The following is a 12,551-nucleotide window of genomic DNA, read 5'->3' on the forward strand; positions in this document are numbered from 1 at the left end:
CAGCCACCTGTTTCCAGATGGAGAACAATCCCCAACTCATTCCCTTGAGGTAACGGCAAACGTGTTAATGATATGTGAAATTCCCAGTGGATCCAACCCAATGTGCAGGTAAATGCCAAAATAAAAGAAACACCAGCATGAAGTATCTTAACAGGGCGTTGGGCCACCACGAGCCAGAACAGATTCAATGCACCTTGGCACAGATTCTACAAGTGTCTGGTACTCTATTGAAGGGATGCGACACCATTCTTCCATGAGAAATGTCATCATTTGGTGTTTTGTTGATGGTGGTGGAAAACACTGTCTCAGACGCCACCCCAGAATCTCCCACAAGTGTTTAATTTAGTTGAGATCTGGTGACAGATGGCCATGACATTTGGTTTACGTCGTTTTCATCCTAGTCAAACCATTCAGTGGCCACTCGTGCCCTGTGGATGAGGGCATTGTCATCCTACAGGGGCATAGCCATGGTAGCCAAACGAATGGCTTGCCTAGCATTATGGCTTGACCTTAAGCATGATGGGATGTTAATTGATTAATTAACTCAGGAATCACACCTGTGTGAAGGCACCTGCATTCAGTAAACTTTGTATCCCTCATTTACTCAAGCGCTTCCATTATTTTGGCAGTTACCTGTCCCTACCTACTGAACAAACCTTACAAATAACTCAACTACTATTACACATCCCATTGCGCAACTCTTCTCAAGTCAGTTGTAACCCATTCATGTAGTAGAACTTACTAACGAATCAATGATAAATGTTGCCCCACCAGATGTTTGACAAACTAACCTGATTTTGTATCTGAGGGTATCATAATGTGTATGGAGTCAAATTAGTGCCAAAAATAACATTGACACTAAATTTACACTAATATTACTCCATAAATTTACTGGCTGAACGACATTATCTCCTCTAGCCAGACCATTTACGTTAAACATCATAACCAACGATATGCTGTGAGGGCGCTAACCACGGAGGTGTCCCAAATGGCACCCTGTTTCCTATATAGCGCACTACATAGGGAATAGGTTGCTATTAGGGACGCAGACAATGTGCTGAGCTCATCCCCAATAGCGTGTAAGACAAAGCTAGTTCAAGTTCCCTCGAAAGACGGCAGAAACAGAGTGTACAGTAATTATTCCTGCGTGCGCTGATGGATATCGTGATTGAGAGTGCTGCTTATTAAAAAACAGTGGGAGGCTGTGTGATTCTCATAAGTGGAGCTCCTTCTGTCGGTGCTGACTAATGCAGAACGGGAGAGGAGTGGAGGATGGGGGGGGAGAAGGAGAGAGAGATTGAGAGCTGAATCTAAGATCCCTTATAGCTACAGTCGTGACTGGTGAGGATTGTTAGTGCAGGGTGTGTGCTCATTAGTGCAGGGTGTGTGCTCATTAGTGCAGGTGGTGGGACCAAGTTGCTATTATTAGAGTCACAAGCAAGTCTCAAGTCACAAGTCGAGTCCCAAGTAGAACGGATCAAGACTGTCCAAGTTGTCCAAGTTGTGCATTCCTCGAGTCAAGTTCTTCAAGTCAAGTCTCAAGTCAAGTAAAAAAAAAAAATCTATACATGAAACGACTTGTTCAACTACAAATCTTTGTCTGTTTATTGAGGCTACCAGTCAGCCCTTTTCATTATTTTGTCTACAACACATTTTTATTAACCTATGTAATTGTAAAATAGGGACTTTGGTTATCCAATTGTGAAAGAGTCCTAATCATACGAAATATACAAGTAGATTTACCAAATATACACGGACAACAGCCAAAAAGAAATAGCCTCTGTATCAGGCTTAAAGGAAAACTCCAGCCAAAAATGATATTTTGGTATTTGTTTCATTAGTCGATTGTTGACACAGTCCCAAAATGTTTTGCATGTCAGCAATCACATTTTCAAGATATGTAACATTCAAAATACACAAATCATCCCCATATGATGCATTTTCCAAATCGAATTGAGGAACCAAATCGAGTCTGTCTAACAGGAGCTCAAACAGGTAATATAAGCACTTGGCCCCCAGGACCATACAATTACCCCATTGGCAATTCCAACCAATCAGCTGGCTCTACAATGTAAAAGACTATTTCCACATCCATTGTTACATTGGTACATTTGTCTTAAGCAGACTTAATGATTATTACTGACATTTAAACACCATGCATACATGGAACAATCATTTTCTCTTATGGAGCGCAGGCCACGTAGCCCATTTCTATGTGCACTGAGGCACGTGCGCTCCTATTACGCACAACACAAATGACAGAGATATAGGACACAGACACACGGAACTTCCAACATAACTTTCAAGCTATTTTTACATTACAAAAGACCAGTAAGCCTTTGCTAGGAATGGTTGCCCCATTGCTGGTGAGCTTGCACAGTAAACGGTTAATAATTACCAAACCATTTTTGGAGTTGCATATTTATTTATTATGGCAATCCTCTCTCCCTACAATTTGATGACCTGTGTTGATTGACAGTTTGCTGGTCGAATCAGAGGGCTGAGTGTGCGTTTTACTAGCCAAGGGCGATGCTGCGGCTACTGTCTCTGACTGCATGTAAAGTCAGAGTAATCCACGTAGACTCTGTGCCAAAAAACGAGTGACAAAACATTACAAAACCTGGCTAGATCAATTAAAGTCATCAGTCTCAAATCAAAGTAGAGTCTTGAGGTTTCAAGTCCAAGTCAAGTGTCAAGTCATTTTATTCTCTAGAAAGTCGAGTTTCAAGTCATCAATTTTGTGACTCGAGTCAAATTCAAGTCCAAGTCATGTGACTCGAGTCCACAACTCTTGTGCACACCATGGCAAAAACGTTTTGCAATGGAAAACAAAAGGCTGAGTTCTCATTTGATACGTTTCAGCAAGTACCCTCCTGTTTCAAAACATTTTCTCCCAACTGAACGCAAACCCAGCCTTGCTGTTAGCTTAGCCCTGGCAGAGAGTAACTCACCTGGGTGGAAGAGGACCACAGAGGGCAGCACAACAGTTGGTCATGATGTTCCCGTAGCTGTAGGGATTGTAGTTGTCCTTCGCCCGTTTGTTCGACCACAAGCCTTTAATCTGGAGAGGGAACATGACCAATCAGTGCAAAGGAAGGAGAACACTGCAGCTACCTCGCTCTCCAACCAAGGTTAATGAATTGAGGAGAAAACTAAAGTGAAGAGACATTTTGAAACTCTCGGGAGGACAGTGGAACTTGACCAATCAGACCAGAGGAGACAGTTAAGAAGGATTAGGGAGGATTCTGGAGCGTTCAATCTACCAAAACCTCAGCAGCGTAAGTGAAAAAAATCATGCCAGCGACTTCTTACATGGAAGCCCAAGCATGAAATGACCCTTAATGTGAGACAGAATTGTTATCAGCAGTCAAAGTCTGATAAGAGAAAGAGGGGGAAGAGATGTGGTGTGTGTGTGTGTGTGTACGTACATCTGTGTGCTTGTTTGTGTTCGTACTCACATCCTCATTGGTGGTCTGATTGGAGCTGATCAGGTAGGTGTGGAAGCCCGACAGACCCACAATGGACCACACCGAGAAGAAACACACCAGCACCTCCAGCACAGTGAGACAAACAGTCAAGGAAGAGAGGCCACCATCACCATAACAACCTATGTGTTGTCATGGCAACGCAAAACGCATGCATGCCCAGTCAAAGCTCTTCTCTGTCCTAGCACCCTAATGGTTGAGCAAGCTTCCACCTGAAACTAGGACAGCAGAGTCCCTGTCCATCTTATAAAAACATCTGAAACCCTACCTCTTCAAAGAGTATCTTAAATAATCCCACAGCGCCCCCCCTCAGACCCCCTCCTCACACCTCTCCCCAAAATAAATAAATAAAATAATTTTGTGAACTAACACTCACACTTTTTTCCCCCTTACTAGCTCTGACTTTTCTGATAGTTACTTTGAGAAAAAATGTAATTACCATGACTGTGATATGTGGTTGTCCCACCTAGCTATCGTAAGCTGAATGCACTAACTGTACGTCGCTTTGGGTAAGAGCTAAATTAATCAAATGTAAATGCTAAATGCATGCATCAGTCAATTAGACCAAGTTGAGATGAACGGCATCTAAATGTGGGTGAGAGATGGAGAGGGCTCTTGCACTTGACCTTGCTAATGCACAGAGTTGGACATAGTTGCACGGACTACCAGAACATTGTGTTGGGGCCAGTGATTTCCTCGGCAATGCTCTCAACATATGGTACGGCTACATGAAATAACTGCTATGTCCTCTATAATGTTCTGAATGACTCCAGCCAAAGCGGATACATACCAGCCAATCGACTAACATACGCAGTCAATGCATACAAACACATCTAAAGCAACGCACGTGCCACACACAAGGCAAATCAATGACTCTCTCTCTCTCTCTATCATTTATTTAGTGTATTTCAGCCATCGGATTGTGTGCGTGTCAGATCCGTTGCCTTTCTGCAGGCTGATTGGGGGCCTGCCTGCCTGTGTGTGTGTGTGTGTGTGTGTGTGTGTGTGTGTGTGTGTGTGTGTGTGTGTGTGTGTGTGTGTGTGTGTGTGTGTGTGTGTGTGTGTGTGTGTGTGTGTGAGTGTGTGTGTGTGTGTGTGTGTGTGTGTGATCAAGGCCCAAATGATGCGTGACAGGTGCATGATTCTCAGAAAAGCAGCGGGGTGGCTGGATGGGGACTAATGGAAACAGAGGCAGTGCATCTGGCTGCGGCTGCTCCCTAATGGAAATGAAATGCCGGCATCTAGCACTCCCCTCAAATCAAACCAAATCCTGCACTACAATTTACAGTGCAGAATTTACCCCCTGAAAAATGGTGTTTATCGCTTCTGAGTGTGTGTTAGTGTGTGTGTGAAAGTGAGTGATAACCTTTAGATGACTCCCACAGTTGGAAAGAGGGAGATAAGGGCAGTGTTATCTGCCATTCAGAGATCATGCTAATGATGTTCTCTGCAATCTCCTTCCAATTAAAGGGCGAGTATATAAACAGAAATAAAGACGTCCAACATCTAAATGTGCGCACGCACACATACACACTCTCCCCCCAGTAAAAAGATATCTGGCAGGGCTGTCTTTGAGTGCGCTGAGGAAGCCTGTCCGGTTGGATCCTGCAGAGAGCAGAGAGAGCAGAGAAACGACGGGGGTTTGTTACATAAGGAGGGGAACATCCAAAGGTCCACTGAGCACCATGATGATGAGCTAGTCAGTACATACACAGCATTACTTCCCACTGAATTAGAGCTTCTCAGTCCTGGTGACGGAATATCTCAGAGCTGCTTCACAGCACCCACAGTAGGACAAGAAGCTGTATGCTCCGAAGGAGATTATTCTGCCTCCGACTCAAACGCCTGTCAATGTCTGTATTTCTCATGTCTGGGAAAACATGTCTACGTACAGTTGAAGTCGGAAGTTTACATACACATCAGACAAATACATTTAAACTTCGTTTTTTCACAATTCCTGACATTTAATCCTAGTAAAAATTCTCTGTCTTCGGTCAGTTAGGGTCACCACTTTATTTTAAGAATGTGAAATGTCATAATAATAATAGAGAGAATTATTTATTTCAGCTTGTATTTCTTTCATCACATTCCCAGTGGGTCAGAAGATTACATACACACAATTAGTATTTGGTAGAATTGCCTTTAAATTGTTTAACTTGGGTCAAACGTTTCGTGTAGCCTTCCACAAGCTTCCCACAATAAGTTGGGTGAATTTTGGCCATTCCTCCTGACAGAGCTGGTGTAACTGAGTCAGGTTGGTAGGCCTCCTTGCTCGCTTTTTCAGTTCTGCTCACAAATGTTCTATAGGATTGAGGTCAGGGCTTTGTGATGTCCACTCCAATACCTTGACTTTGTTGTCCTTAAGCCATTTGCCACAACTGGAAGTATTCTTGGGGGCATTGTCCATTTGGAAGACCCATTTGCGACCAAGCTTTAACTTCCTGACTGATGTCTTGAGATGTTGCTTCAATATATCCACATAATTTTCCATTCCTCATGATGCCATCTATTTTGTGAATTGCACCAGTCCCTCCTGCAGCAAAGCACCCCCACAACATGATGCTGCCACCCCCGTGCTTCACGGTTGGGATGGTGTTCTTCGGCTTGCAAGCCTCCCCCTTTTTCCTCCATACATAACAATGGTCATTATGACCAAACAGCTCTATTTTTGTTTCATCAGACCAGAGGACATTTCTCCAAAAAGTATGATCTTTGTCCCCATGGCTTTTTTATGGCGGTTTTGGAGCAGTAGCTTCTTCCTTGCTGAGCGGTCTTTCAGGTTATGTCGATATAGGACTCGTTTTACTGTGGATATAGATACTTTTGCACCTGTTTCCTCCAGCATCTTCACAAGGTCCTTTACTGTTGTGCTGGGATTGATTTGCACTTTTCACATCAAAGTACATTAATCTCTAGGAGACAGAATGCGTCTCCTTCCTGAGCGGTATGTTTATACTTGCGTACTATTATTTGTACATATGAACATGGTACCTTCAGGCATTTGGAAATTGCTCCCAAGGAGGAAACAGACTTGTGGAGGTCTACCATTTTTTATCTGAGGTCTTGGCTGATTTCTTTTGATTTTCCCATGATGTTAAGCAAAGAGGCACAGAGTTTAAAGGTAGACCTTGAAATACATCCACAGGTACACCTCCAATTGACTCAAATTATGTTAATTAGCCTATCAGAAGCTTCTAAAGCCATGACATCATTTTCTGGAATTTTCCAAGCTGTTTAAAGGTACAGTCAACTTAGTGTATGTAAACTTCTGATCCACTGGAATTGTGATACAGTGAATTATAAGTGAAATAATCTGTAAACAATTGTTGGAAAAATTACTTGTGTCATGCACAAAGTAGACGTCCTAACCGACTTGCCAAAACTATAGTTTGTTAACAATACATTTTTGGAGTGGTTAAAAAACAAGTTTTAATGACTCCAACCTAAGTGTATGTAAACTTCCGACTTCAACTGTAACTGATGCTAGTCACACTGACTGTACCAAAATAGGTTAAGCCAGGCCTAAATGTGTAGGCTCAATAGGCTAAAATCGGTCAAGGATTTTCTACCAGGAACTATAGTCTTGATCAAAACACCTCTACTGTGGTTCAGCAGGGAATGTGTGCATCTCAAATGGCACCCTATCCTGTAGTGCACTACTTTAACCAGGGCCCATTTGGAATGCAGACAATGACTGACAGCTAATGGTTCAGAAGGAGTTCCCCAAACCCCATCTCTAGCCTACCCACAGAAACACTAAAAATAACAACTAACCAACATCAATACCCACAACCCGTAAAACTGACGCTGTTAGCCACAGTAATCAATGGGCCGAATGCTGATGACTGATACAGATTAAACCTGAATCCACTCGTTATCGCCGGTAGAAAAGCCATAATCACCCAGGAAAGCCATCGTGGGATTTGTGGAAATGACTAAGAAAGAAACAGGTAAGTCAAGCCAGGACATGTGTTCGTTGCCTCTCTCTCTCTGCACAGTGAGTGGTGGTCCCCAGACTGGGGTTGCACTGTGCAAACCTCTGGGGCCGTATGTATAAAACTCAGTGTATCTCAGAGGTGGAGTGCTGATTTAGGATCAGTTTATCCTTTTAGATGAGATTACATGGGGGGGGACCTGATCCTAGTTCAGCACTGTTACTCTGAGAGGCTTGATACATACGACCCCTGGCCTGCTTCTGCTCTGCCTGATTGATCTGTGTGTACAGTAAAGCACCACAAACACCGCTCCCTCTCTCCCTCATAGAGAGAGAGAGACCAGCCGTGTCAGCAGCTTTCCTGACAGCCAGCCTCCACTGGCGCTGGGAAGCAGGGAGAGAGGGAGGGTAGTATTCTAAAGAGGGGTAGAGGTAGAGGGGCGGAGGGGAAGTGGGAGGCGGTGCTGATCGAGATGAAGTGCCCTAGGAGGTAGTGCTGCTCAGGGCTAGCGGCCTTTTGTTTATGGGTGTAACGGATTTCCTCCTCTTCGTCTGAGGAGGAGTAAGGATCGGACCAAAGCGCAGCGTGGTAAGTGTTCATGATGATTTTTAATTCAAACTCAGAACACCAAACAGAAAATAACAACGTGAATTTACAAAACCAAAACAGTGCCGTGTGGCCAAAACACTCACATGGAAACAAACACCCACAAACCAAAAGTGAAACCCAGGCTACCTAAGTATGATTCTCAATCAGAGACAACTAACGACACGTGCCTCTGATTGAGAACCATACTAGGCCAAACACAAAAACCAACATAGAAAAACAAACATAGACTGCCCACCCCAACTCACGCCCTGACCATCCTAAAATACTAAATAACAGAACTATGGTCAGAACGTGACAATGGGTGGATACTGCTGACGGTGACATACACCTGAAAACCTGGTTGTGGTTAACCGTCTGCTCAACCGCTGTGTGTGGGGTAAGGATAATTAGAGTTACAATTAAAGAAGGCTAGGGCAAAAAAAAAATATATAACGTGTGAGAGAAATACCAGTGTTATGCATTCACTCATCTTGTCATTGATGATATTATCTGGATAACCAACAGTATGTTCTGGGCACCTGGGGGACATTGTTTGGGGAAAAACAGTGTTGTGTGTATTTCAGGGCATCACCGCTTTGTGTGTGTGTGTGTTTCAGTCTCTGGTCGGTATTATACTCACTCAGGATGACGTGTGTGATGACGAAGGCGAATATGAATACAGTGAGGAAGGAGAGGGAGAGGATGAAGAGGTAGAAGAAACGGTAGTTCCTCTTTCCCACACAGTTCCCCACCCAGGGACAGTGGTGGTCAAAACGCTCTGCAGAGAGGAGGGAGAGAGAGAGAGAGAGAGGGGAAAGGTACGTTTAGACAAAGGTAAATAGAAAAGTGGTCGGACAGAGGTAAGGGAAAGAGTGGGCATAGAGACATAAAGAAGAAGAGAGAAGCAGATAGAAAGGGAAATAAAACAGTGGAAAGAGAAAGGGAGAGATGGGAGAGAGTAGGTGGTTTAAAAGTCATGCATATGGAGCAGCCATCGAGTCAGTTAGCTTCTCCTATTATTTTCAGGACTACAGCACTCACCCACACAGTTGTCGCACAGGCTGCAGTGCGAGGCCCGCGGGGGCCTGAAGATCTTGCAGGTGAAGCAGTACTTGAGCTTCACCGTCTGCCCGTTGATGACCACCTCTCTGGTCCTCGGGGGCGGCCTGTACCCTGGACCACTGGGGCCGTTGGCCGCGCCTGAGGAGGACCAAACAAGAGTAAGTCAGATTTAGTTCACAAGGGAAGCATATTCCTTTGTTCTCCTATGGTGGATATTCAGTACAGCCTCAGAGCTGTATCTTATTCCTAAAGCACAGCCAGTCCGTTAGGGGCCAGACACGAGTACCTGTATCCAAGGGGGTTTGCGTTTGGGTAATTTTCAGGCTCTGGTTTTATTTCCCTGTGATAAACAAAGCAAGTCACACCATCACATTTCAGGGGCTTCTAAACAGCTTCTACCCCCAAGCCATAAGACTCCTGAACATCAAATCAAATGGCTACTCAGACTATTTGCATTGCCCCCCCCCCCCCTCTTTTTACCCTGATGCTACTCTCTGTTATTATCTATGCATAGTCACTTTAATAACTCTACCTACATGTACATATTTCCTCAATTACCTCAACTAACCGGTGCCCCTGCACATTGACTCTGTACCGTATGGTGGAAAACTTCAAGATCATGTTATAATACTTGTATTGCATCAAATGGTTGTTTTATGCAACAGAATAGAAGGTTCTTATAACTATTGTGTCTGTGTGTTCTACTTAGGATGGGCCTCTGGGAGAAAATACTGACAGGAGATTTACCATGTCTTTTGGGTGATAAAACCTAAAGAGCATTCCAGATCATGAGTTAATGTTTCTGTTCTATATGGTACCAGAGAGAGATGGCTCCAGTATGGAGTTAGAGGGCCAGACACTGGTCTCTACACAATAAAATTGTTGACACAGCAGATACTGTCTGCTATGAATTACAGGTGTCTTTCATACAAATCTTAACCTTGTGACCCATTCTATACATCTGTTGTTCGTCATGTAGGTTGAAAGGGGTGTATCTTGGCTATAAAATACCTTTGTACTTTGTCTCGGGGCTCTCAACGAATCATTTGAGCGTGAATCGTTGGCCAGCCAACATTATTGCAGAGCACTCAATCGATTCACTTTATATGTGTGCATTGTATTGACCTGCTCCCTTATTAATAAGCGATTAAAGATTTAGTTTAAGTATAACTCTGACTTGTGCGATAGGTTTGTCTCTCCTCATTTGATAGTAAAGAAATGAACCACCACAACCGGTACCACCTGTACAGTATATAGCTTCACTACTGTTATATTACTGCTAACTTTAATTATTCGTTACTTTCATTCCTTATTTTTTTAGGTATTTTTCTGAAAACTGCATTGCTGGTTAAGGGCTTGTAAGTAAGTATTTCACCTGTTGTATTCGGCGCATGTGGCAAATCAAATTTGATTTGATTCGATTTGATTACCTAGGCTTTCGGAGCTTGATATATCAGTCAGCACATTTTACTGGCTTCCTCACTGATGTATTTTACAGTGGCGGGCCGCTGGGGAACGATGTTTACTTGGCATTACATTATTCATCTGCTCAGCAGGACCTAGCACTCCACTCAGAGATAAGAGGCACATACACACAGACTCACAAGCAAACACTCACATGCACAAACACGCACGCACGCACGCACGCACGCATGCACACACACACACACACACACACACACACACACACACACACACACACACACACACACACCACACACACACACACACGGCCTGCTCCTCAAGCTTGGAGATGGGGGGGCAACACCTCTGCGGCTCTGCATATCGCTCACTCAGCGTCACTTAATTCCCTACTCCCGTGACAGGAGGACTTTTATTTAATTTGATTTTATTTAACCTTTATTTATTTAGTCAGTTAAGAACAAATTCTTATTTACAATGACGGCCTACCCCGGCCAAACCCTAACCCTCCCAATCACGGCCGGTTGTGATACAGCCTGGAATCAAACCAGGGTCTGTAGTAATGCCTCAAGCACTGAGATGCAGTGCCGCAAAACACCAGTCTCAACGTCAACAGTGAAGAAGAGACTGGCCTTCAAGACAGAGTTGCAAAGAAAAATACATATATCAGACTGGCCAATAAAAATTAAGATGGGCAAAATATTAAGTTGGGCAAAAGAACACAGACACTGGAACTCTGCTTAAATGAACTCTGCCTAGAAGGCCAGCATCCCGGAGTCGCCTCTTCACTGTTGACGTTGAGACTGGTGTTTTGCGGGTACAATTTCATGAAGCTGCTAGTTAAACTAGACACTAATGTACTTGTCCTCTTGCTCAGTTGTGCACCGGGGCCTCCCATTCCTCTTTCTATTCTGGTTAGGGCCAGTTTGCACTGCTCTGTGAAGGAAGTAGTACACAGCGTTGTACGAGATCTTCTGTTTCTTGGCAATTTATAGCATGGAATAGCCAATATTTCTCAGAACAAGAATAGACTGACGAGTTTCAGAAGAAAGGTCTTTGTTTATGGCCATTTTGAGCATGTAATCGAACCCACAAATGCTGATGCTCCAGATACTCAACTAGTCTAAAGAAGGCCAGTTTAATTGCTTCTTTAATCAGTAAAAAAGTTTTCAGCTGTGCTACCATAATTGCAAAAGACTATTTTAATGATCAATAAGCCTTTTAAAATGATAAACTTGGATTAGCTAACACAACGTGCCATTGGAACACAGGAGTGATGGTTGCTGTTAATGGGCCTCTGTACGCCTATGTAGATATTCCATAAAAAATATTAACAATGTCTACTCTGTATTTCTGATCAATTTGATGTTATTTTAATCAACATAAAATGTGCTTTCTTTCAAAATCAAGGACATTTCTAAGTGCCCCAAACGTTTGAACAGCAGTGTATAAATACACACAGTACCAGACAAAAGAACTTATCCTCTGCAGAAGAGGTACTCTGGGCCTTCCTTTCCTGTGGAGGTCCTCATGAGAGCCAGTTTCATCATAGTGCTTGATGGCTTTTGCAACTGTACTTGAAGAAGTTCTTGAAACATGATTGACTGACCTTCATGTCTTAAAGTAATGATGGATTGTAATTTATTTTTGCTTACTTGAGCTGTTCTGCCCATAATATGGACTTGGTCTTTTACCAAATAGGGCTATCTTCTGTATACCAACAGTACATTGTCACAGCACAACTGATTGGCACAAACGCATTACAGTTTTTTTCGATTGCTAAACGACAGTGGGCACAACTGGAGTCACATGTGCAAAACTCTAACTACAGTCTGCACTACCAACAGTCACCTGAGCTAAACAGTTCACATCACCTGCAAAACTCATTCCAAGCAACACAACTCTTAACACATGGCTCAAAACACGCTCAGTGCAGGCAAACACTATGCACAACCCTCACTGAGATAACACACACTGTCACTCAGAACACACTGAGAGTAAAAACACTAGCATCAAACACCAATACAGAAAATACAAACTTTTCATCTTTACAGTTTGA

General features: G+C 43.4%; 1 protein-coding gene across 2 annotated transcripts in view; it reads right to left on the reverse strand.

Annotated features, from left to right (window-relative positions):
* The window catches only part of LOC139407007 (palmitoyltransferase ZDHHC14-like), a 48,340-nt gene that overhangs the window by 3,534 nt on the left and 32,255 nt on the right, over positions 1–12,551 (reverse strand). For both annotated transcript variants that reach the window (XM_071150246.1, XM_071150247.1), the window contains exons 3-7: positions 9,050–9,208; positions 8,649–8,786; positions 5,042–5,090; positions 3,459–3,561; positions 2,952–3,061 (exon numbers count right to left, since the gene is read on the reverse strand). In XM_071150246.1, coding sequence (XP_071006347.1) covers positions 2,952–3,061; positions 3,459–3,561; positions 5,042–5,090; positions 8,649–8,786; positions 9,050–9,208 — 559 coding nt within the window. The remainder of the gene's footprint in view (positions 1–2,951; positions 3,062–3,458; positions 3,562–5,041; positions 5,091–8,648; positions 8,787–9,049; positions 9,209–12,551) is intronic.

The sequence above is a fragment of the Oncorhynchus clarkii genome, chromosome 4 (assembly GCF_045791955.1).
Source record: "Oncorhynchus clarkii lewisi isolate Uvic-CL-2024 chromosome 4, UVic_Ocla_1.0, whole genome shotgun sequence".
NCBI lineage: Eukaryota > Metazoa > Chordata > Actinopteri > Salmoniformes > Salmonidae > Oncorhynchus > Oncorhynchus clarkii.